The sequence below is a fragment of the Trachypithecus francoisi genome, unplaced genomic scaffold (genome assembly GCF_009764315.1).
Source record: "Trachypithecus francoisi isolate TF-2019V2 unplaced genomic scaffold, Tfra_2.0 Lachesis_group10, whole genome shotgun sequence".
In the NCBI taxonomy this organism is placed as follows: Eukaryota; Metazoa; Chordata; class Mammalia; order Primates; family Cercopithecidae; genus Trachypithecus; species Trachypithecus francoisi.
In genome coordinates this window covers 90,489,397-90,515,694 of record NW_022681455.1, presented here as the reverse complement: position 1 = coordinate 90,515,694, position 26,298 = coordinate 90,489,397, and the positions used below count along the sequence as shown (strand labels likewise).

Sequence of the window (26,298 nt, the reverse complement as noted above, 5' to 3'; positions counted from 1 at the left end):
TCCTGACAGCAGACAGGAAAACAGAGCTGGAGAAAGTGAGTTACACACCATGCCTGCATCACTGCTCCAGTCAGGACTGTCAGGACATATCCATCATCTCCATGGTCCCCATAGCCACTGTGGACCTGTCAGCAGAATCACCCCATTGTATACTCCGGCCTCAATAGGGGATTCTCAACTGGTAGCCAGCAACGGAGTCACCTAGAGGTCTCGTGAAGGCACACGTGGCTGGGTTCCACTCAGTTTTGAATTCAGCAGACCTGGGTGGGTACTGAAACTTTTAACTTCTGTCTCACTCCCAGGTTACGCTGATGCTTCTGGTCCTTGGCAGACTGGGTAGCGAGTCTCTAAGGCACTGGATTCCAAGTAAGGTTGGAGTCCCCTTCCCAGAGATTCTGGTCCTTGGGTGGGGTCTGGGAATATGCAGTAGTTTTCAAACCCAGGTGAGTTTAATTTGTGACAAGGATGTTACTTCAAATCAGAAAGGAAAAGGAATGGCTTTTTTTTTTTTTTAAAGAACCACAGCTGGATAAACTGGTGGCACATGGCTGTGGTCCCAGTTACTCGGGAGGCTGAGGCAGGAGGATCACTTGAGCCCGGGAGGTGGAGGCTGCGGTGAGTGGTGATTGCACCACTGCACTCTAGCCTGGGCAACATAGTGAGACATGGGCACACACAACCACATCTGGTTATTTTGTTTGTTTGTAGAGAGACGATCTCACTATATTATCCAGGCTGATCTTGAACTCCTGGGCCCAAGTGACCCTCTTGCCTCAGCCTCCAAAGTGCTGGGATTAGAGGCATGAGCCACTTGCACCTGGCCTAAAAATATTTTTTTTAATAAAAAAAAATTTTACACCAGCAGTGGCATGAGCTTGTAGTCCTACCTTTCAGGAGGCCAAGGCAGGATGATCCCTTGAGCCCAGGAGTTTGAGACTAGCCTGGGCAACATAACAAGACCCCTGTCTTTTTAAAAAACAAACAAACAGGCCGGGCACGGTGGCTCAAGCCTGTAATCCCAGCACTTTGGGAGGCTGAGACGGGCAGATCACGAGGTCAGGAGATCAAGACCATCCTGGCTAACACGGTGAAACCCCGTCTCTACTAAAAATACAAAAAACTAGCCAGGTGAGGTGGCAGGTGCCTGTAGTCCCAGCTACTCAGGAGGCTGAGGCAGGAGAATGGCGTAAACCTGGGAGGCGGAGCTTGCAGCGAGCTGAGATCTGGCCACTGCACTCTAGCCTGGGCAACAGAGTGAGACTCTGTCTCAAAAAAACAAACAAAAACACAAACAGACAAACAAAAACTAATACAGTTCTTTGTGCTTGAAAATGAAACCTATAAGAGAAAATATGTTAGTAATTTTGGAGTGGAGAAGTATGCATGGGAAATTGAATGCACACGGAAGAGCTGCTATTGAAAGTTGCATGTCTGTCCAGATGAGGAAGTCTCCAGATGTCCATGTCTAATGTGTTTGTGATTTTATTTGTTTATTTATTTATTGAGACAGAGTCCTGCTCTGTCTCCCAGGCTGGAGTGCAGTGGCGCACTCTCAGCTCACTGCAACCTCCACCTTCCGGGTTCAAGTGATTTTCCTGCCTCAGCCTCCCAAGTAGCTGGGACTACAGACACCCACTACCATGCCCAGCTAATTTTTGTTATTTTTAGTAGAGACGGGATTTCACCGTGTTGGCCATGCCAGTCTCGAACTCCTGACCTCAAATGATCCATCCCCCTCGGCCTCCCAAAGTGCTGGGATTATAGGCATGAGCCACCACACCCGGCCATGTTTATGATTTTAATTAGCCACTGTGTTGATAAGCTCCAGAATGCAGTGCCCTGGGGTCCCTCCTAATTTGTAAGTGCCCAGTGCCCACTGCTCCAGGGAACTCTGCATGTGTTGCCTGAGTCAGTTTCTGTGGTGGGCAACAGTTTGGGGCTTTATTTCACTTGTGCAGCGAGAAGATTTAAACATTTAAAATCAACCACAACAGAAGCTAAGAATCACGTATTTCAGCCACCCCAATCCTGCCCTTCACCAGGCAATGAGAACGACATCCAAGTAGGAGAATATAAAAGTTTCCCGAGTGATACCTGTCCTTTCAGTCCTTTTACAGCCTCTTGATGCATCACTACGCAGAGCATGGCCTTAGCATTCTCAGACAGATGGTCCTTGCTGCCTGTCCCAGAGGAAGGAGGAGCTCCTTCCTTTCCCACACTTCCTCCAGCGGTGCTCACCACAGGACAGAAGCTTAGTGAATGCCTATGCACAGGCAATACTGCTCACTCTCTCTCTCTATATGTGTGTGTGTGTGTGTATATATATATATATATATATATATTTTTTTTTTTTTTTTTTTTTTTTTTTTTTTTGAGACAGAGTCTCTCTGTCACCCAGGCTGGAGTGCAGTGGTGCGATCTTGGCTCACTGCAACCTCCGCACCCCCGGGTTCAAGAGATTCTCCTGCCTCAGCCTCCAGAGTAACTGGGATTGCAGGTGCCCGCCTGGCTGATTTTTGTAGTTTTAGTAGAAATGGGTTTTCACCATGTTGGCCAGGCTGGTCTCCAACTCCTGACCTCAGGTGATCCGCCCACCTTGGCCTCCCAAAGTACCAGGATTACAGGTGTGAGTCCCCGCACTCAGCCATAATTCTTTTTTTTTTTTTTTAAGAGACGGAGTCTCGCTCTGTCGCCCAGGCTGGAGTGCAGTGGCCGGATCTCAGCTCACTGCAAGCTCCGCCTCCCAGTTTTACGCCATTCTCCTGCCTCAGCCTCCTGAGTAGCTGGGACTACAGGTGCCCGCCACCTCGCCCGGCTTTTTTTTTTTTTTTTTTTGTATTTTTTAGTAGAGACAGGGTTTCACCGTGTTAGCCAGGATGATCTCGGTCTCCTGACCTCGTGATCCGCCCGTCTCAGCCTCCCAAAGTGCTGGGATTACAGGCTTGAGCCACGGCGCCCTGCCTCAGCCATAATTCTTAATTAAAAAGGGAAAGAAGGCCAGGCATGGTGGCTCATGCCCGTAATCCCAATACTTTGGGAGACTGAGGTGGGCAGATCACTTGAGGCAGGAGTACAAGACCAGCCTGGCAAACATGGTGAAACCCCATCTCTGCTAAAAAAAAAAAAAAAAAAAACAAAAATTAGCCGGATGTGGTGGCACATGCCTGTAATCCCAGCTACTCAGGAGACTGAGGCAGGAGAATCGCTTCAACCTGGGAGGTGGAGGTTACAGTGAGCCAAAATCATGCCACTGCACTCCAGCCTGGGCGATAGAGTGAAACTCCATCTCAAAAGAAAGAAAGAAAGAAAGAAAATTTAAGAAGCAGCTAAGAGTGCCAGTCCTTCCCCTACCCCAGCAGGAACCTGTAAGCCTTTTCTCCAGAAGAAGGTAAAATAGTCTCTGAATTGGGGAACGCCAAGCCCAGCTGTGGGCAGGGCTACCCAACTGAAAACTGGAAAACTTTAAAGGCAAATTCACATGGAAGGCTGGGACACCCGCCTCCCCCCACCTCACACTAGCCCTCTTCCCTGCTCAGCTCCCAGGATGTCGGTGGCCCAGAACCTTACCCCCAGGCTGGAGGAATTCTTTGGGGAACCCCACAGCCTGCTAATTCTTACAGAAGCACACCACTGACTTAGCCACACTGATTGACAGAGCTTCCCCCCAGCTCTTAAATATGTGCAGGTAACCAGGAATCACCAGAAATCCATGGACAGCCTCAACCCTACAGACAGTCCAAAACAACAAATGAGAAAAAAGCTAACAGAGACTATGCAGGCAGACAACAACCTAACAAAATGATACCATTCATATCCCCAGAGATTCCAAACATACATTGTAACTAGGAAACAAAATCGGATACCTTTTTTTTTTTTTTTTAACAAGGAGTATTTGGGGCCAAGAAAAGGACTTGGAAAGTAAAAACATGATAACAGAAATTTTAAAACAACAGAAAATTTGGAAGTGGAACAAAAAGTCAGAGATGGAAAATAGAGAAGAAAAGATAAAATGAGAGGATCAGTCCAGGAGATGTAACACCTGAATAATTACGGAGTTCCTGAGAAAACAGAAAGGAGGGGAAAAAATAATTCCAGAAGCTTTCCCAGGACGGCAGGACATACAGTACCACATCAGATGCCCCATCACATCAAGTTCCCAGTGCAGTAGATGAAAATAGACTCGCCTAACTTTCGTAATGGTGACATTTTAGAACACAAAGAGGAGATCCTAAAAGTTTCAAGAAGGAAAGGTTACAACAAGCTTTAGACTTCTCACAACAACACTGGGAGTGATGAAGCAATGTTTTCAAATTCCAGAGGAAAAATGTTTTCAACCCAGGATTCTATATCCAGCCAAACTATCAATTGAGGGTAAATGAAGAAAAAAAGCATTTTCGGATGTCTACTGCCTGTGCACACTTCCAGAAAGCTACTGGTGGATGAGCACCAATGAAAGGAGACAGTTTATCAAGAAAGAGGGAAACACAAGACACATAGGAGAGGAATTGCCCCATGGGGTGCATGGAGGAAAGTGTCATTCAGGATGAAGTTTGTGTGCCGGGCACAGCTGGCCAGAAACTCCAGGACAAATGCCTCTGAGAAGATGACAGTGATAAAATACCTTACGTGCTAAGCATTTGGAGGGCCTTAGAACATTGGCATAGTTTAGGGTGAATTAGTAAACAACATGGAAAACAAAAACCCCGGGAAAAACAAAAAGAACTTGCGTGGAAAAAGAAATATTACACAGCTCGGGCCAGGCACAGTGGCTCACACCTGTAATCCCAGCACTTTGGGAGGCCAAGGCGGTTGGATCACGTGAGGCCAGGAGTTTGAGGCCAACCTGGCCAATATAGTGAAACCCCATCTCTACTAAAAATACAAAAATTAGCTGGCCGGGCGCAGTGGCTCAAGCCTGTAATCCCAGCACTTTGGGAGGCCGAGACGGGCGGATCACGAGGTCAGGAGATCGAGACCATCCTGGCTAACACGGTGAAACTCCGTCTCTACTGAAAAAAAATACAAAAAACTAGCCGGGCGAGGTGGCGGGCGCCTGTAGTCCCAGCTACTCGGAGGCTCAGGCAGGAGAATGGCATAAACCCAGGAGGCGGAGCTTGCAGTGAGCTGAGATATGGCCACTGCACTCCAGCCCGGGTGACAGAGCGAGACTCCGTCTCAAAAAAAAAAAAAAAATTAGCTGGGCATGGTGGTACATGCCTGTAATCCCAGCTACTCAGGAGGCTTAGGCAGGAGAATTTAGGCTTAAACCCAGGAGGCAGAGATTGCAGTGAGCTGAGATCACGCTGCTGCACACCAGCCTGAGTGACAGAGCAAGATTCTGTTCCCCACCAAAAAAAAAAAAAAAAATTTCAGACAATGAGGCAGGGAGGATCACTTGGGCCCAGGAGGTCAAGGTTGCAGTGAGCCCTGATTGCGCCACTGTACTCTAGCCTGGGCAACACAGCAAGACCCTGCCTCAAAAAAAATAATTTAAAAAGATAAATAAAAATAAAGAAATATTATACAGCTCAGTTGATAAGAACAGCCCTTACACAGTCACTATAATGTGAACACTGAATATTGGGCTAACCAAAATTCATTTTAACTCTATTGGGAGGCTAGGGCACAGAAGTAGTTCAGGGGTGGTGGGAAGTCAACACAATTTCAAGAACTAAGAATCAAGAATCAAGAAGTAGCAATAGAGGTCTATTGTTTAGAGACATGGAGGTAAACACAGCACCTCAGAAAACCACCAAAAGTTGGAAATAGCTGCCTTAGAAGATGGGGAAAGTAGAGGGAGGGACAGAGGACAAAGTGCTCATAGTCCCAACTGCTTGGGAGACTGAGGCGGGAGGATGGCTTGAGCCCAGGATCTCCAGACTGTGGTGGGCTATGATAGCCTCTGTGAATAGTCACTGAACTGCAGCCTGGGCAACACAGCCAGACTCATCTATTTAAAAATTAAAATAAAATAAAACACTATTTGTCTTTAAACTATGATGAAACTGGTGCCCTAGTCCTATCCACCTGCTTTCACCTGTCTTGGCAGGGCCCAGCCCACCTCCCCAGCGCCTCTGCAGCCCTTCCTGTGCTCTGCCGTGTTGCTTAAGCACCTGTCTCAACAGGCTTCCCTGTGCTGCCTGCTAACCTCACATCTCCCCACAGAGATATCTTAGGCAGTGATGCCTGACACGTGAAAGCACATTTTTTTTTAAAAAACTGGATTCTTAAAAACGAAGATGTGTGGCATAACCCACCTTGTGACTATTTTGAGGGGTGCTGTGTAAAGCCACATTCCCGAAGCCACCTGACTAAGTACCAAAGTGGTTTACAATCTAAATTGAGCAATAACTCTTTTGAAAATCGATACACCATTTAAATAGGCCACTTGATACTTCTAATAACTCTCTCCTTTCCTTTCCTTAAACATTAAGGCATTTTTACCTCTAGTCTCAGCTGTGCATCGGATGGTTCCTCTTCAACAAAATTTTACTCTCGTGTTTTCAAATAGTAGTTACTCGCTTTAATACACACATGCACTTGCACACACATACATAATTATATATTGTCAATTTACAATACAAGGAAAAAGGTCCTCTGCAACACACACACACAAATTTGTACTACTTCTCAAATTAATTATTAGATTTTTAGTTTGGGTTTAACGTGGTTTCTTTAGCCAAGCAAGAAATATAAAGCATTTTACTTGAAAGGTTGAAAGGTGAGATTCTTCCAACTTCAAAGTCAAAGATTGCATTCCTAAGCTAAACTGGTAAACATAGAACATCTCATAATGGACTTACTGAGCTGAGTGTAGTGGCACATGCCTGTCGTCCCAGATACTTTAGGAGGCCGAGGCAGGAGGAACGCTTAAGCCCAGCAGTTCGAGGCCAGCCTAGGCAACACAGGGAGTCCCCCACCCCCGAAGAAATACTTTTCCAAAGAATAGAAATTACAGCAGCTTTTTTATTTTTTTATTTTTTTGAGACACAGTCTTTGTCGCTCAGGCTGGAGTGCAGTGGTGCAATCTCGGCTCACTGCCACCTCAGCCTCCCGGGTTCAAGCGATTCTCCTGCCTCAGTCTCCCAAATAGCTGGGATTACAGGCGTGTGCCACCACATCCAGCTAATTTTTGTATTTTTAGTAGAGACATGGTTTCACCATGTTGGCCAAGCTGGTCTTGAACTCTTGATCTCAAGTGATCCACCCGCCTCAGTCTCTCAAAGTACTGGGATTACAGGCGTGAACCACCACACCCAGCCAATTACAGCAGAAATTCTACAGTCACATAATGAGAGCCTAAGAAAGTGATTTCAAGGAAAATATCTCCTTAAAAACCTATCATTGCACTGCTCTGGCTTAGGGAGATCAGTTTCACAGCTACATTTTATCCTCCTCTCTTTTCCAACATATTTTCCTGCAGATTTTCCCAACAAAATCTTAGGCAGTACTCTTCCTTTTCTGTCCCCCAAAACTGGATTCTTTTTCTCACCTGAGTTCCCTCCCTCTACTCATCATAAAATTAATTCCACTCTACTTTTTTTTGATAACTTATTTTTTTTTCTTTTAGAGACAGGATTTCACTCTGTCACCCAGGTTGGAGTGCAGTGGCACCAACGTAGCTCACTGCAGCCTCAAACTTCTGGGCTTAAGCGGTCCTCCAGCCTGTCTTCTGAGTAGCTGGGACTACATGCATACGCCACCGCGCCTGGCTAAGACAGATCACTTATTTTCAGTGGGAGTTTTAATTGTTGCTGCTGCAGTTATTGGAGGGCCTTGAAATTAAAAGATTTTTAAGCGGTAGGTGGTGGAGACTGACCAATGTAACTGTTTCATCAGTTTTGCCAAGGGTGACATATTCTAAAAAGTGGAAATAAAGTATAGAAAAAATAGCAAAGCACCGTTTCAGATGACCATGTTATATTTATAACATTTAAACCCAGCAAAAATATCAAATGAAACAGTTTTCAAAGCAAGTCATGAAAATTCAACTTAAAAGAATGTAAAACCGGCCAGGTGTGGTGACTCATGCCTGTAATCCCAGCAATTTGGGAGGTCAAGATGAGCAGATCACTTGAGGCCAGGAGTTCCTGGGCAACATGGTGAGACCTCACCCCCACCCCATCTCTTCAATTTTCTTTTTCTTTTTTTTGGGGGGGTGGGGAGGACAGAATCTCTGTCTCAAAGAGTCTCTGTTGCCCAGGCTGGAATGCAGTGGTGTAATCTCAGCTCAGTGCAACCTCTGACTCCTGGGTTCAAGCGAATATCCTGCCTCAGCCTCCAGAGTAGCTGGGACTATGGGTGCATGCCACCACGTCCAGCTAATTTTTGTATTTTTTAGTAGAGATGGGTTTTCACCATGTTGCCTAGGCTGGTCTTGAACTCCTGGCCTCAAGTGATCCTCCCACCTTGGCCTCCCGAAGTGCGGGATTACAGGCATAAGCCACTGTGCCTGGCCAAAAAAAAAAAAAAAAAATTTAAATGTAATACTGTGGGAAAGATTTTTTCCTTAGTAAAATGGGTTCAGAAGAAAATTGTCATCAAATAGCAGTACTTTAGAAAATCTCTATTTAAGGTAAGCTGATGTAGTAAGCCTGGGCAACAGAGCAAGACCCTCTCTCTAAAAACAAAAGGGAAGCTGAAAAATACTGGACATTTCTATTAATTTGTTAGCCTTGATGTGTCTGACACATTAATTTGCCAAAGCAACTTGCAAGCAAAAGTCAGCATAATAAAAAGGAATGAAATATATCTCTGTGTACTGACCTGGAAACACATCTTTATATGGTAGGGGAATTGCAGAAAACTACAATATGATCCCATTTGTGTTAAAGGATAAAAGACCCCCTGAAATTATACTTGTTCATGTGTATAAATGCACAGAAAAAAAATCTAGGCTATGTCCCATAATATTAAGATGGATGGGTTTGGGGAGATGAGTGGGATTAGGGATTGAAGTGCAGCTAGATCCTTTTACTTAAATGTTTACATTTCTTCACAATAGAAAATATATTCATATGTTACTTGTGAAATAATTCACTGTGTCTAGGTAGATGGACAAAATTGTCATGGATATTCATTCTCTACTATTATATTTGATAAACTTTTGGGATAATATTTAGGAGGATTTTGCTTTTTTTTGCCTTTTTAAAGAGAGCACTTCCAGCAGAGGTTTAAGCAGCAGAAATCGGCCAGGTGTGGTGGATGGCTCACACCTGTAGTCTCAGCACTTTGGGAGGCCAAGGTGGGCAGATAATTTGAGCCCAGGAGGTCGAGGCTACAGTAAGCTGGAATGGCACCACTGCACTCCAGCCTAGGTGACAGAGTGAGACCCTGTCTCAAGAAAAAAAAAGGTGGGGGGAAAAAAGACATTGCGCTGGAGTGGGCAGTCTGGTTTCACCCGCCAGTTGTCTACATGCTGCTGAGCACCTTCACTCTAAGCCAGTTTGGGATTATCTTATGGGAAACTATCCGAGATATTTTTTTGGTCACCGCTTGGCTAGCTCCCAGGCAGACAGACCAGTCCAAACCAAGTCCTACCCTGCTGAGGGAAAATTCTGAGACATGCCTTAGGCTGCACTTTGGTTACTAACCCTGCCTCTCTCGCTTCTCTGGAGAACCGTTTTCATTATTCTGTTGTAATCATCTGTTACTTGTTACTCTGCCCAACCTATGGTCATGCATTTCATTTGCTTAGTATAGCAAGCATAACCCCCTGCATTAAGGTGGAGGGTGAAACTGGGCTGGCATTTGTGAATAACCAAATTCTATGAGATCAGTTTCCATAATCTTCCGTGGCTGTTGGTGGTGGTGGTGGTGGGGGGCAAACGGTTATCATTGTCTAGGACAGAGTAGGATGAAAACATCCTCAAGCATCTCCCAATACTAGCATTAAAAAGGATGAGAACCACCTTACAGAACTAGCCACAGAAATGTCATATGTACACAAGAAAACCTGCCTAAACAGAGCTGTCTTTAAATTTTAGAAAAAGTAGTCATTCAGGTTTTACATAAGGGCTCATACCAGAGGTTTTGAAGATAAATGAAAGCACAAAGCCTTTATTGAATTGCAGATTATGAATAATAAACCAAGTGGTAAGCACTAGGGGCAGATGTGCATAGAAATGCAATTTATAAAATTTCCAAGGCAAATAATTGACATCTTTGAAGAAACTGTCATTAGCTTAAAAAATCTTCCAGGTGTGCAATTCATTCATAGTTTTCATCACTGGTTGCCCAGTGATATGGCCTCAGGAAATGTTGAGATTTCTTAAATCATTTGTATCAAATATCTTTTTCTGGTAAATTCCTTAGTGTCTCTGCAGTGGTAACTAGACAAGACTGGAAAAGTTTTCAAGATGATTCAAACCTCCAGCACCTCACAGGAGTCCACATTTCTTAACACAGAAGACAATGCTAATCAAAGAAGGAAATAAATGAAAAGGTTATTAAAAACAAATACTGGCTTCACCCAAGTTTCTAAATATACATATCTATGTATATTCCACTAAAAATGTTTAACCCAATAGTCCTTCACTCTTTATATCCAGAAACTACACTTGTTGTCCATCACTTTTCACCCATAACCATGTGCGCTAAGGCAGGGCTGCTTTTTAGTAGTAAAGACTGGAGACTCATGACACTTCTAACAAACAAGCTTGTGATTTATTTTAGGATTGCAAGACTTTCAAAAGATTTTTTTAAAGTGACTTCTGCAAGTTTCAATATGCAAAAATCAGAGAGGATCTTAAAATTAGGAGATTAAGTTTAGGGACAAAGCAACGTATTATGATAAATTGCAACTAAATATAAGAAGTAATAATGAAATGGTCTTAGGGAAGAGCTATGAATAGCACAGAACCAAATTGAAAGATGAAGAAAAATATTAACTCCAAGAATGTGGCTGATAACCCATCATTTCACTCTCTTTGAAAGGCATGGGCTAACTTTTAAGAGGCAAGTACTGAACTTCACCAAGTCACTGGCTTTGGGGAATGCTTTTCCAAGTCCTCCTTTCCCTCCCCTACCCAACTCCACCCCACCCCACCATTCAGGTTTTTGTTTGTTTTTTTTTTAAGAGACAAAGGTTTTGAACTCCTGGCCTCAAGCAATCCTCCCACTGCAGCCTCCCAAAGTGCTGGGATTACAGGCGTGAGCCACATGCCCAGCCTGAGCAACTTGTTTACTTCACTGGTACTCTATGCGTTGTTTCTAGGCATCTTTAAGATAAATAACATTCCCCCAAAATATGTCCAGACTGTCCTTAGAAGAGACCTTCCATGTTACCAGACCACACAGAAGCTGGTGTAGTGAAAGGTACCTCAGTGGTGAAGCCACAAGGACGTTAAGTTAAAATGTAGAACTAGAGATGATATGCAAATACTAATAAAAACGTTCACTGAAATACACAAGAGAACACCTGATTTCCACATCATTAGCTGTTCTTATTGACATAGCTAAAGTATCTCTCAGAAAATCCAGGAGCTACCACAAATTTATAATAACCAAAGGGAATGCACTACATCCATCTCTCTGGTTCCGCCTCCTTTTCTTTCAGGCTACTAGGCTACGGACAAGGTTAAACTCAATAAAGTACACACTTAAATAGAAAATGTAAAGGCCAAACATTTTTTTTTAACAAACCAAAAAACCTGAGAGACAATAAACATTAGCAGTTTACTAAAAACTGTCCTCAAATATTTAATTCTAGATATCAAATAGATCAGCAGACTTTATAAGCAATTTTTCTGATTAATAATTTTGTCAACATTCAATGTCTACATGTATTTAGCTCATTATCTTTGACCAAAAAAAAAGAAAAGTTGCTAATGGTGTGAAGTCAAGATGGCTCAGAACAAGATGACTGAGAAAAAGGCTTCCAGGTAGATCAAGTTTTCAAATCATGTAAACAACTTCTACAGTAAAATCTGGCTTGTTTCTTAGCTATGTTAAATATTAAGGAGCATATTAAAATTTGATCTTTAACACTTATTCTACCCACAAATGTTCTGACAAGATGGCAGGTAGCTAGAGTCTTGAGGGTCAGAAATCAAGGCAAGATGAACTCTTTCAAGGAATTTCATATACAAATCTTTGTTCCCACTTTAATGCTGGAATGTTAATGTCATTCTCTACTATTTTTACTAGATGAACTATGACTCTGATGAAAATTACTATCAACAGTAACTACTAAATGTAACTTTTATATTCAATTAGGTTTGTTAGAGGCATTTATAGAATATTTGCTCACCAAATACTTAGAGAATGTGCCTTTCCAGTAACTGAAAAAGTTTAATGAACTAGGAGAACAAGAATAGATGGGTAAGAATAAATTCTTCTGTTCATTAATTTTAATGTTTCAATATTTATCACAGCAAAATTGGGAATGTCTTTTTGATAGTTTACCATTTAATTTTGACTGTGAAGCAACCAACTGTCTAGAAACATTCTTGGTTAGTGACAGAAACACTGAGAAATCAACATGTTAGAATTCAAGGAACTGATCAAACTATAGATCCATATTAAAGTAAAACTGAGATGTAGTCATGACCAATAAAAATATCAGCAACATTTACCACTAATACCTCATAATGGTGATTTCTAACAGATCAGCCTTAACAACTACACCTCCCAGTCGCTGGAGAGGGCTTTGCAACGAACATGTCACAGCAAGAGAATCCTGCACTTCACGCGGTCATTACTCTTTTCTGACCCTCTGGAGTTTCCAGAAACCCCAAACACTAGTCCATAGGTTCAGGCAAACACAAGTACACTTACCATTTCATGGGGGAGGGAATGAGCAGAAAACACATGGAGATATATAAGGTTCCAGCGGAAAAAGACAATTAAAAATGCTCACCCTATTGCCCATGTTTTGCCCTGTGCAGATTTTATCTAGGAATACTGGAGCCAAATCAAATAAGTTAAATATTAATGAGGCTCAAAATGCAAGAAAAGGTAAAGTACACTCAAAACAGGCCAAAAATATAACAGAATCAACTGTTGAAGACTGGAGGGCAATTACTTGTAAAAAACATAGGTCCTACAGATCCAAGCTAGATTTGAAAACTGAGTGCAGCATCTCCAAACCAAACAAAGACGTTCAAAACCAGGCACCTTCACAGTCACCTTAAAGCTGGAGGGAAAAAACGGATATACTTTTATCATCAAAACATAACCCATAAGATTTTGTGCTGATACCTCGCCAACCCATCAGCACCTCTAAAAAACAATATTTAAATATTAATATTTCTAATGGCCAGGTACACATACATGACTGCCAGAGAAATGTCACCAGGGTGAGGCAGAATTTGTAAAATCCCATTCTACAAGTATTGGCAAAGGAAGGTTATGATTCATGGATATGAATGGACTATAATATATAAATGACACATTTCTGATATATTCACAAAATCTTTATAGAAAGTATTAAAACTCAAAAAAGAAGATAGGAGTCAAATAGAGAGATGAAATGTATAAAACAAATGAGCAGGCAAACTAAAAGTTATTGAAAGTATTTTACTTCAGATTGAAAAATGAACAGCTTCCACACTGTTCACTGCAAGATACACAGTATTCACGAATACAATGCTGGTCATTTGAGGAAATGTATACACACCTCAATTTCTCCTTCATGCTTTTCTTTTAGAAAGATACTGTTTACCAAAAAGAAACTTCAGCAGTACAGGAAAAACTATTTTCCCAATAAATTTACGAAAACCTAAGATTCCCAATGGAATCAAGATTATCTTCCCGCTACCACCACCTTAATATAATCACATGCTTATTGGAACACTAATATTCGCACCCTAAGAGTACATTTACTTTCAACAATGAGGGTGATTCTTTAAAAACAAACAAAAAACAACAAAAAAAATTCAGTGTGGTAAATGTAACATAGATCTCTGCAAGTATTAAGTGTCTGAAATAGGCAGCTAATACTGGATTTAATATTATTTTATAAATAATTGTTCCCTTAGCAGTAAACATAAGTCTACACATTCACAATTGTCCTAGAAAATAAATACTGTGATTATGCACAATGTTATGACAAACTAGTTTCAAAAACAAAAGCTCAACATCTCAATAAAAATTCTGATCAGAATGTGACTCAAAAATTTAAAACATTGTCAAAATAACATCACATTTAAAATCTTCCACAGTTTACACGAGTACTATGAGTTTCCAGTTTTGGAACACATTTTTCCATTGTGAATTAAAATATGAACATATTGAAAATTGTTAATTTCAGTGATGACATCAGTTTTGGTCTTACTTTAGCATTATTTTCTTTATAAAAAGTTACACTAAGTGTCCATTAATGGTCTGATTGGTCTTCAGTATTTCATAAATGTATATAAAAGAAACTCCTAAAAGCCAATAGTACTTTATATGTATATATATATAAAAGAATCTTGTCTCAGAAATGGCTGTATTTAACAGAGCCATACACACTGATGCTAAACATAAGAGCTTTCACCCTGAAAGAAAGCATTTTCAGAAATGTCACTTACATTCTATTATATTAAATATTCCCAACTGAGTTTCAAACTCAACAGGTAATGATAACAGAATTATACATCTCATTGCACTCAAAGCTGACTACAACCAAAATTTACAGTATGATTGAAACAAGCCAATGCTTAAAAAAGTTTTAATTAACGATAACAATTCCATGAAAGAAGAGGATAAAGAATGGGATGACAAGAAGTATTTGGTCTTAATAAGGCAATACAAAATAGATCCATTATCAAAGACCATTTAATTTGGAAAGATCAACAATACCAAAAGCATAAAGTGGAATATAAGAAAATAGTTTTTTATAAGTATGATTTAATTAAAGCTGTTTACAGTTATTCTCCCACAGTAGTTAAGCATGAATTTTAAAAAGAATAAGAGATGAGAAACAGGCACACGCAGCACACAGGGTTAGAGAAGCCAGCATGCAAAGTCTGTGGAACTCGAAGTTTCACTGCAACAGGAATGAGACCAGACATGGGTGGCCGTTTTTTCGTTTTGTTTTGTTTTTTTGGTTTTTCTATTAGGAAGAAATGGGGGGGAAAAAAAAGACTGCAAAGGCAGCAAACACAAAGTCATGTAATTGCCCATTGCCCAAGACGACAGCACTATAGAAAACAGTTGCAAGTTAATTCTCAGAGATGACCAGAGATTTTTCAGTGTTTACACAAAAGTACATAGTACATTTTTTTTTTTTTTTTACAAAATAAAATAAACATCATTTGCCACCATAAACCTTTTCTTTAGAGAGGAAAAATTTTTGCAGCAGGACACAAGGGTTCTATTAAGTCATTTCAATGCTGAGAAAAACAAATTGAATAATAGAACTAATCACTTTCCTATATATGGATGTTAAGATGACAATTTAGATTATTTTTCAAACTAATCCTGAGAAAAAATCTGTTTACAATTTAAACAGTAATGTTATGTAAAAAGTATTATTAACAAATCCACTATTACAAATATCAATTTCCTATATGGTCTTCTATACATACACACAATAAAATGGTAAATATATGCAAAAATATTTTAAAAAAAAACAAAAAAAAAAAACATGCACAGATCACTTTCCCCTTTGGAATCTGGACTTCCTATCAGATACCTTTGTTTTCCTTCCCCACCCCATCCTCTGATACTGTTTTTTGTTTCTATCACCCTACCAACACTGAATACTATTCCCTATAACTCTGCATAAAGCCAATGAGAAATATATTTATTTTACATTCAAGCTTTAAATCTTAAAATGACCCTGTTGTAGCATATGACTTATCAAATAAGCAGCCTTTTTTTCCCCCTTTTATGCTTGCTTTTTTTTTTTTTTTTTTTTTTTTTTTTTTTTTTTTTTTGCAGTTGTCAGTCTTCATGATCCATTCTGTGGCGAGCTGGGAAAAAACGCAGTTGCTAAATCAACGTCTGAACAGTGTGAGGCTCCTGAATGTCTCCCAGGAGTCCCTGCGCAACTGTCCTGAGCATGAGATCATTGCACAGAGAAGACAGTCCACCGCGCAGCGCCGACTATCTACAGAGGTCTGAGAGGGGCGCGTCCCTCTTGTGTTTCCTCTTTTTGCCATGGTAATACTGATTATTGGATTTGCCTTGATGTTGTTTGTTTGTCATCAAGGAACCATGGCTTGTTTGAGTTGTACCTTGGAAGCCTTTACTGGAAGAACGAAAGAGCCTTGCTGATCCATGCTGCGGAAACAGAAAACAACCACAAAGACATCAGTATTGCAGAAAAGCAACTGGATTCAGGGCAGCTTTCAAAACTAGGAATATGCTGGCTAGAGAGTTATCTTACTGATCACTGACTTATCTAGTGGGCAGAAAAAGCTGTTACAGGGGTTAACTCTTTTTAGCTCTGAAACCCTTACTTTATTTTAATGGAAATATTGAAAAGCATAGACCACTCGCTTGCCTTCTTAACAGTGTGTGTGGGATGTAAAGGTTTTCTTAAGAAACCTACGAACCCAAATACCACATCATAAGTGACATAGCGGGAAGAGGCTCTTGGACATGACAGGCACATGGGTAGGTTGGGGTCAGCACAGGTGGCCGCTCCCTTCCTGCTATGCATGGCCTGTGGCTTTCTCATGACCCCCGTCCCTTCTGTCAACCCTGTCACTTGAACTGGTATTTTGCGATGAGTCTGTGTCTGGCATACATGGCTAAAAGCCACAGAGGTAAAGTGAACTCAGTGAGTCAAATCAGACACAAGGTGACAGCCAAGAGGCCTCTTCCCAGGTTCCTAGCTATAGTTAGGAGTGACCCGGCCTCAGGCCAGAGCCCCATATCAATGGCTTCCTCCCCTCACTCTGAGTCATTACTCAGTTAATGACAATTCTAGGCAACAAAAAAACTTAGAGTATCTCTGTGGCCTTTTAAGTCCAGGTTAATGTTAATCAACTAACCATGCCTGACAGCCAGCTGATCATTTCAACACCAGCAACAAGGTATTGAACATTAAAATATTAGAAAAGGATACATTATTCCCAGATATGCACACTGCCATGAGGCCTCACAAAACCTTCATGCCAGCTTATTTCATGTACAATTGAAACATTTTTTATATGACAGTTTGGCTGGAACATCTTATAAGGACCAGTCAATAGATTTCTGAAGAGGTTTATGTTACAATGGTGTCTCACAAGGACATCCTGTTCCTAGAAGCACTGTCCTGTGTTGGAATCTCTTAGAATAAAGTAAGTTTGTTCTTCAATCTAGCGTTTTCTTCAAACCCATGCTGCATATTATTCACATGTAGGAAACTCTAAATATTTTGTATCAAATACTAACAATTAAAAATCCACGTTCCACATACCTGAGATTTGTTGGTGCTGTTGGATGTGTTAGTGGTTTGGGTGCTTTGCATTTTGCCAACTGCTTGAGAGGACTCCAAGGATACATCTTGCGACCCTACTCGGTTCCCAGTGGATGGACGGCAAAGCAGCTGTTTTGGGGTTTTGCATGGTGTTGCATCAGAATCCTAACACAAGTCACATGAGTTATAATGTGACATATTAGTAATTTAGATACTCAATATTCAGAAAGAAAAACAATTTTGGTTAAAGTACTCTCTGGACTAAATTTAAACATTTGGGAGTTAAAAGAAGCACACTGAGGAATTTACAAAATTATTTGTTTGTTTAAATTTTCCTCCAAACATTTAAAGTGACTGATTTTATCAGAGAGCTTCTGTTCATTGTTAAATCCACTGCCCACATCTTACCTTGAAGGAGCTCACAGAGGTCTGAGTTTGTTTTTTTATTTATAGAAAATGAAAGAGTATGGTAAAGAGTGAGGAACCTAGGTCCTAGTCCCTGGCTTCAGCCAGACACAAGATGATGGGTTTAAGGGGTTCAATCTCTGAGAGTCTGTAATGACAAATCAGTGATCATTCCAACCAAACATACTGGTGTGGGTGAGTGCAGACTTCCCAGCGACAGTGGGCTGAGCCCCACCTGTTTCTGGGCTGCTTGGGCCATGACAATGCTACATCTCTCTGCAGGTCTCCACCCTGGCCCTGGCACTTTACCCAGTATCTCAGAGTCACATTCTCTCACTCCCCAAGACTCCATCTCCCTGTGTCTGTGACATCTAGCTTGGCATTCTGTCCTCCAGAGCTATTGCTCTAGGAACCAAAAAGGCACACAGGGAGATTTTGCACAGGAGGATTTATGATTCCATATTGACACATGGTCATCAACAACATACAATATTTAGATTACTTTTCATGTCCTACAGTTAATAAAGTTAAAATCAAACAGGTAAGCCTGCTTTAGATATCAAATCAGTAAACTACAAATTAACTTCGATTTTAAAAGGTAACTAACGTTATAATTGACACATAAATTCTATCAGGATGGGGGAAGAAAAAAAATTCTATCAGGGTAGAAAGAGAAAGTAGATTAGAAATTACCAGAGGATAAGGGAGGGAAGGAAGAATTAGGAGAAACTACTACTAAATGCAGGGTTTCTTTTTTTTTTTTGAGACGGAGTCTCGCTCTGTCGCCCAGGCTGGAGTGCAGTGGCGCGATCTCGGCTCACTGCAAGCTCCGCCTCCCGGGTTTACGCCATTCTCCTGCCTCAGCCTCCCGAGTAGCTGGGACTACAGGCGCCCGCCATCTCGCCCGGCTAGTTTTTTGTATTTTTTAGTAGAGACGGGGTTTCACCGTGTAGACCAGGATGGTCTCGATCTCCTGACCTCGTGATCCGCCCGTCTCGGCCTCCCAAAGTGCTGGGATTACAGGCTTGAGCCACCGCGCCCGGCCAATGCAGGGTTTCTTCTTGGGGTATGGAAATGTTCTAGAATTACTGGAGATGGCTGCACAACATTGTGAATATGTTCTAAAAACCACTGAATTGTACATTTTTAATGCTGAATTTTATGTTAATTATATCTCAATTAAAAAAAAAAATTGGCTGGGCACAGTGGCTCACACCTCTAATCCCAGCACTTTGGGAGGCCTAGGCGGGCGGATCATGAGGTCAAGAGATCGAGATCATGGTGAAACCCCATCTCTACTAAAAATACAAAACATTAGCCGGTGCGGCGGCGGGCACCTGTAGTCCCACCTACTCGGGAGGCTGAGACAGGAGAATGGCGTGAACCCGGGTGGCGGAGCTTGCAGTGGGCCAAGATCACACCATTGCACTCCAGCCTGGGCGACAGAGCAAGACTCCGTCTCAAAAAACAAAAACAAAAAAACAACAAAACAAACCAAATTCAACCAGGAAGCTGAAAAAAATTGAGTGAAAGAAGCCTTAAACAAGAGTATATTCTATGTGATTCCATATATATGAAATTCTGAAACAGGCAAAACTAACTATAGTGTTAAAAAGTTGTAACAGCTGGGCTCACACCTGCAATCCCAGCACTTTGGAAGGCCAAGGTGGGCAGATCACAAGGTCAGGAGCTCGCGACCAGCCTGGCCAACGTGGTGAAATCCCATCTCTACTAAAAACAGAAAAAATTAGCTCAGTGTGGTGGCACGTGCCTGTAATCCCAGATACTCAGGAGGCTGAGGCAGGAGAATCGCTTGAACCCAGGAGGCGGAGGTTGTGGTGAGTGAAGATCATGCCTTTACATTCCAGCCTGGGTGACACAGCAAGACTCCGTCTCAAAAAAAAAAAAAAAAAAAAAAAAAAAGAACAAGAAAAATGTTAAAGGCCAGGTGGGGTGGCTCATGCCTGTAATCCCAGCAATTTAGGAGGTTGAGGCGGGTAGATCACGAGATCAGGAGTTCAAGACCAGCCTGACCAACATGGTGAAACCCCGTCTCTACTAAAAATAAAAAAAATTAGCCGGGCACGGTGGTGTGCACCTGTAATCCCAGCTACTCAGGAGGCTGAGGTAGGAGAATCGCTTCAACCCAGGAGGCAGAGGCTGCAGTGAGCCAAGATCACGCCACTGTACTTTAGCCTTGGCGACAGAGCGAGACTCCATCTCAAAAAAAAAAAAAAATCTTAACAGTGGTTCCCTCTGAGGGTGGGGTTAGGGATTGATGAAAGAATCATGAGGTTGCTCTTTGGGTTGATGGTAATATTTGTACCTTATTAGGATTTTGGGCTATACATGTGTATGTATTTGATAAAATTTAGTGAACATATGAGCAAGTAACCTACACCATGAAAGTAAAAAAATTGGGGAAATTTAAGAAAAAAATTTAGTAAATGTACAATTAAGATTTCCTTATATGTCAATTTCATATCAAAAGGAAAAAATAGGCTGGGCACGGTGGCTCACGCCTGTAATCCCAGCACTTTGGCAGGGTGAGGCAGGCGGATCACTTGAGTTCAGGAGTTTGAGACCAGCCTGGCTAACAAGGTTAAACCTCGTCTCTACTAAAAATACAAAAAAATTAGTCCTGTGTGGTAGCAGGAGCCTGTAATCCCAGCTACTCAGGAGGCTGAGACAGGAGAATCGTTTGAACATGGGAGGCGGAGGCTGCAGTGAGCTGAGATCATACCACTGCACTCCAGCCTGGGCGACAGAGAGAGACCCCGTCTCAAAAGAAAAAAAAAGGAAAACACAATAAACAAATATTGCAGTCTGGCTACAAGGTCGTACAAGCTACAGTACTCTAGGGGAACTGATGTCTGTAATCTACTTTGAAATGGATCAAAGAATAAGATGCATTAATGGATAGAGTGATGGATAGACAGGTATGAGATAAGCAAGTAAAAGGTTAATGGCAGAATCTATCGGTGAGTACATGAAAGCTCACTAATATTTGTTCACTTTTGCTGTATGCTTGAAATTTTTCATAACAAAATGTTGAGAAAAAGTACAAGCATGAAAGTTATTAAAATATCCCAGTAACATGTAAGCAAAGGAAGTAGCCTTAGCCTTCAAGATAGCGTTAACCCCAGCAAGAGAACGTGCATGCGTCTGAGTTCAGAAGAGCTGAGGCTTTCATACTTACTACATCACTAGAGCTGGACTGTGTGGCAGAAGAGGACGACACTGGACCTGATGAAGAGTTTGAAGAGTGTTTACTAAGAGATTCCGAGGTTTTACTTCTACATTTTCCAAGGGCTTCATTTTCTTCAGATAGATTATTATTACATTTATCTAACTGCTGAGTATCTACTATCAAGGTAACACCATTTCCTGAAAGAGTGGCAAAAGATTGGAAAACGTTTCTTCCCATTAAACGCACACAACACAGAAAAGCCTCTAATACTCAGTCAATCGACCAAGGAAAATATCTTACCATTGCATGAAGGCTCAGGTCTATTCTTCAAGCCCCACTGCTTTGATATCCAATCTCTGTATGTGGCGACTTCATCTGTTACTCTAATTATTCTACCTAGTATGCTGCACGTGTTTAAAAAGGGAGAGGGAGGGAATAACATTAATTTGAAGATAAGAAACCACAACCAATTTTGACACAACGGGCTGGTTATAGATGAATTTTTACCTTTCTGTTTCATTGTTGGGATAGTACTTTGCTATTGGTGATACAGCATGACTCAAAACAACGTAGGCATAATCAAAGGCCTGCTTCACTTGCATGGCCCCATATGAACTCCTTCCAACATCATTACCTTTAAAAGAAATATAGGTAACATAGTAAGCTTGACTGTGCTTAATGTGCACTAAATGTTGATGACCCTCTTCCAGGAGAGCAAGGGCCATAGCTATCCCACCAGAGTTGTGCCTGGAAGCTGAGCTGTGAGCTGTCCCCAAAGCTCCCCAGTCTCTGAATATGTGCATCATGCAGTTGGTACTTCATTATGGTGTATCAGTTGTCGAAATGTATTCTGGCCCATCAAGAACTATCCCATTCCATACATAAACAGTTATGCAAACAAAAGAAATAGCGCCCTGTTCACTCCTAAGAGTGAAACCCCAAGTTACATTAGAAATACTTCTATATTTTTTGGGTTTATATTAGCTATATATCTATTTATCACTCTAAATTATGAGCCCCTAAAAAGCAAGGATCATGTTGCTGAAAAGTCTTCGTGTCCTTTGGCCCAATGCTTTTGAACACAGCAGGCTCCCAATCAATATAATGTTTTCTCAGTGAATAAACACATAGAACTATTAATGTTTATAAGGCAGCTCAATAAGCCAGAAAATGGTTCCTAGGCAACTACTGTATCTTTTCACTCACTTTCCTTACTCATTTTCAAAGTTTACACATTAAAGCAAATGACTAAAAGCACTTCCACTGAAGTCCAACAATGCAGAATCTAAACATTTTACAATTGTATCAAGAAAAAATATTGCTCAGAAAAATCAGGACACAAGCAAGCAAACAGAACTTCAAAAAAGCATGGAAGGAATTTACTTTCTGCTTACTTTCAAGCCCACACGAAGCTGGAAAAAGCATAAAGAGACATGCAAAATCAAAGAGGAAAGGAGAAATTCAAAAAGAAAATACACTGTCTCCTTGCATCCTTCTGCTCATGAATTCAAAGATATTACTGTGCTTGCTGCCTCTAAGGACTTCAGAATCATCTCATTAAAGCCTCATTAATTGCTCACAACTGGTTATAATCAAGGCAATAAGGACCCAAGAAAAAGGAGAAGCAGCCACCAAACATGAATCCATCCAAAAAAGTAATGCCTTTTCTACTATGCTTTTAGGGTTAAACAGATTCTACTCCCTACTTATCTGGAAGTCTCCAAGGTGTTTCTCTATTGTCTGTGTCTGTCTATTTTAGTATGTTTGCTCATGAAATATTTTGATGAAAAAAGAATAACAATTAGAAGTTGTTCCTTCATTTTTCATCTAAAGAGAATTTAAAGTATAATAAGGTGACTGACAGTGCCCTCTCTTTGAATGCCCACAAATTTACCTAATTTCAATACCTGGTTGTAAAGGATCTTCGATATAAAGCATTGATGGCCTGTAGCCATCTAGCATATTTTTCTGTACTTCATCTTTGGCCACATATGAACCACCATCCTTTATCCGGATGCCAGTCTTTAAATAATTGAAGTGTCGTCCATATAATTCAAAAAATTCTATTAAGAGAACACCATAGTTTGTATTGGGGATGCAAGCATCTTCCCTGGGATGTAACTAAAAGCAGAAAAGAAGAAATTATATTGGATTTTTGCTAAATTATCAAGGAGAGGGGGAATAAATTATATTCTAACTTCTACAAGCAATATTATTATAATTTTGGTTTAGCATAGCAGTCAATTGACAATGGGATAACAGCAGCCTATACTGCTGTTACACACAACACTAAAGTCCCATGGTGCAGGAATGGTGGGAGACTGTTTGTAAGGCTGAATTTTATGGCTGCACCAGGCTGCCGACCAGGGCTGGCTTGGCCCAAGGCATCAGCAAAGTCGTCCTGACTCACGAATAGACTCAGGCAGTTGGCAACCCTGCGCCACATAAACACACCCATTTACGATATTAAGACTCTAATTCGCTTATCCAAATAGCAGGTCTCAATTCCAACTAAACTTACAAGATTTAGCTGCTTAGAAGACATTCTTATTGCTGGCACTTATACTATTTATGCTTATGGAAACTAGGCCGTACATTTTGCATGTTAAAATTTGCAGTGAAAAGTCTCAAAAATACTAGAATGTATGGGATTTGAAACCAAAAATATTCTTTCATAGGAATTTTAAAATATGTATTTGCTAAATGATGAAAATGTACCCAGTTTAAAGGGAAAAACCATAAGTAATCAAGGAAAGCAATGCAATTACAGGTTGATTTTGATTTTTTCCAAAATGTTTCCCAGCTGATTGATCACTTTTGCTTTTAGTGTGCACTAGCATGGTATACCCATATGACTTACCTGAAGGAAACTGACTGCCATTAAAAAGAGACTATAAGAACCAATTCCACCTGTAAATACTTCATTAAGGTCCCTCTGCAATAGGAATTGTTTCAATACTAAAACCAAGTATGGCAATACAGGATATTTCTGAAAAAGAAAATTGTATTTTCAATGAATTCCTGTATCAGTAACAGATCTAAGCATTAAGAGGGGCATAAATTGGTCCTTACATTATAAAATTTGGTAGCGATATACAACATACTTAATTTTCCATTCTAAGAGTAAGCTATTAAAAAAAGAGTAAACTATAGGTAATGAATGGTTCTCCCCTTATATCTAAAATGTAAGACATGTACACATGAATAATAGCATCTAAGTACTTGCTACAGGGCTGGGCATGGTGGCTCATGCCTGTAATCCCAGCACTTTGGGAGACCAAGGCAGGCAGATTACCTGAGGTCAGGAGTTAGAGACCAGCCTGGTCAACATGATGAAACCCTATCTCTACTAAAAATACAAAAAACAGCCAGGAGTGGTGGCGGGAGCCTGTAATCCCAGCTACTTGGGAGGCTGAGGCAGGAGAATCACTTGAACCCGGGAGGCAGAGGATGTAGTGAGGCAAGATTGTGCCATTGCACTCCAGCCTGGGCGACAGAGCAAGAATCCGTCTCAAAAAAAAAAAAAAAAAAGTACTTGCTATAGGATAGAAACACTAACAGCATGTAACTGATGATGCTCATTTGTGACCATGACCCTCTAATATTCACTTGTAAACAGATAATAGAAAGAGTACAAGGACAAAGTCACCAACATCTTAAAGCACTAAATCAGTGAGATTTTTAAGAATCACTTTTCTTGGTGGCGCGCCACTGTAGACTAGGGACCTTTAGATTATTCTGCCACAGTCCTGGGGCAAACAAGAATCCGGCCTGCTGACGTGCACATGGGCTGATGACTACAAACAGACCACCCCTCCCTTCCACGCTTTACAGGGAATGAGGCAGGGCTATCCGAGAGAACACCTGAACGGACAAGTATGTACAGAATGAGTCCACCTTTTGCTGTGCACATATTCATTCACTCCTCTCTGTAAGCCATGCCATAGGCTGGGGCCACTGAGGAAAACAAAGCAGGCACAACATCTTCAAAGAAGTCTTAACAGCTATTATTACTTAGGGTGGTAAAATTACTAGTTATTTCCATTTTTTCCCCTTCACTCTGTCACCCAGGCTGGAGTACAGTAGCACAATCTTGGCTCATTGCAATCTACAGCTTCTGGGCTCAAGTGATCCTCCCACCTCAGCCCACGACACCCAGTTAATTTTTGTATTTTTGTAGAGACAGAGTTTCACCACGTTGCCCAGGCTGGTCTTGAACTTCTGAGCTCAAGTGATCTGCCTGCCTGGGCCTCCCAAAGTGTTGGGATTACAGGTGTGAACCATAGCACCTGGCCAGTGATTTCTATTTTTTTCTTTACTCTTATCTCTGTTTTCTAGATGTCCTACAGTGAACACGCATGGCTTCTATAAAAAAGAAAAAAAAAAGCTTATACTTTTGCAAATTGTATCAAACTAAGCAAGCACAGGAAAGAACAAAAATATGGAGAAGTAAGTATTTTTAAACATTGTGGGCTGGGCGCGGTGGCTCATGCCTGTAATCTCAGCACTTTGGGAGGCCGAGGTGGGCAGATCACTTGAGGTCGGGAGTTCAAGACCAGCTTGGCCAACATGGAAAAACCCCATTTCTACTAAAAATACAAAAATTAGCCGGGCGTGTTGGCACATGTATGTAGATCCAGCTATTCTAGAGGTTAAGGCACAAGAATCATTTGAACTCGGGAGGTGGAGGGTACAATGAGCCAAGATCGCACCACTGTACTCCAGCCTGAGTGACAGAGCGAGACTATGTCTCCGAAAAGAAAAAAAAAGAAAGAAAAAAAAAAAACCACTGTGGTTAAGTCAGTCTAGATACAGTTCCCTTTCAAAGAACAATAAGGGGTCAGGTTTGGTGGCTCATGCCTGCAATCCCAACATTTTGGGAGGTCAAGCAAGGAGGACTGCTTGAGCCCAGAAGTTTAAGAACAGCCTGGGCAACATAGCAAGACCTCATCTCTATTTAAAAAAAGGGGGGGGCAGGCCGGGCGCGGTGGCTCAAGCCTGTAATCCCAGCACTTTGGGAGGCCGAGACGGGCGGATCACAAGGTCAGGAGATCGAGACCATCCTGGCTAACACGGTGAAACCCCGTCTCTACTAAAAAGTACAAAAAACTAGCCGGGCGAGGTGGCGGGCGCCTGTAGTCCCAGCTACTCAGGAGGCTGAGGCAGGAGAATGGCGTGAACCCGGGAGGTGGAGATTGCAGTGAGCTGAGATCCGGCCACTGCACTCCAGCTTGGGCGACAGAGCGAGACTCCGTCTCAAAAAAAAAAAAAAGGGGGGGGGGCCACATAGCAAGACCTCATCTCTACTTTGGGAAAAAAAAAAAAAAGTGGCTGGGCTCGGTGGCTCACGCCTATAATCCCAGCACTT

General features: G+C 41.5%; 1 protein-coding gene across 5 annotated transcripts in view; it reads right to left on the bottom strand.

The window, feature by feature from the left end:
• Window positions 1–10,030: 10,030 nt before the first annotated feature.
• The window catches only part of TENT4B (terminal nucleotidyltransferase 4B), an 89,672-nt gene continuing 73,404 nt past the window's right edge, over window positions 10,031–26,298 (bottom strand). For 2 of the 5 annotated variants that reach the window (XM_033218345.1, XM_033218344.1), the window contains 7 exons: window positions 23,791–23,919; window positions 22,838–23,051; window positions 21,438–21,564; window positions 21,231–21,334; window positions 20,940–21,127; window positions 17,336–17,500; window positions 13,505–16,209 (listed from right to left, as the gene is read on the bottom strand). In XM_033218345.1, coding sequence (XP_033074236.1) covers window positions 16,033–16,209; window positions 17,336–17,500; window positions 20,940–21,127; window positions 21,231–21,334; window positions 21,438–21,564; window positions 22,838–23,051; window positions 23,791–23,919 — 1,104 coding nt within the window. In that variant the 3' untranslated portion in view covers window positions 13,505–16,032. Of the gene's footprint in view, window positions 10,417–13,504; window positions 16,210–17,335; window positions 17,501–20,939; window positions 21,128–21,230; window positions 21,335–21,437; window positions 21,565–22,837; window positions 23,052–23,790; window positions 23,920–26,298 lie in introns of those variants that run through there. The other 3 variants (XM_033218348.1, XM_033218347.1, XM_033218346.1) reach the window with 2 other exon arrangements.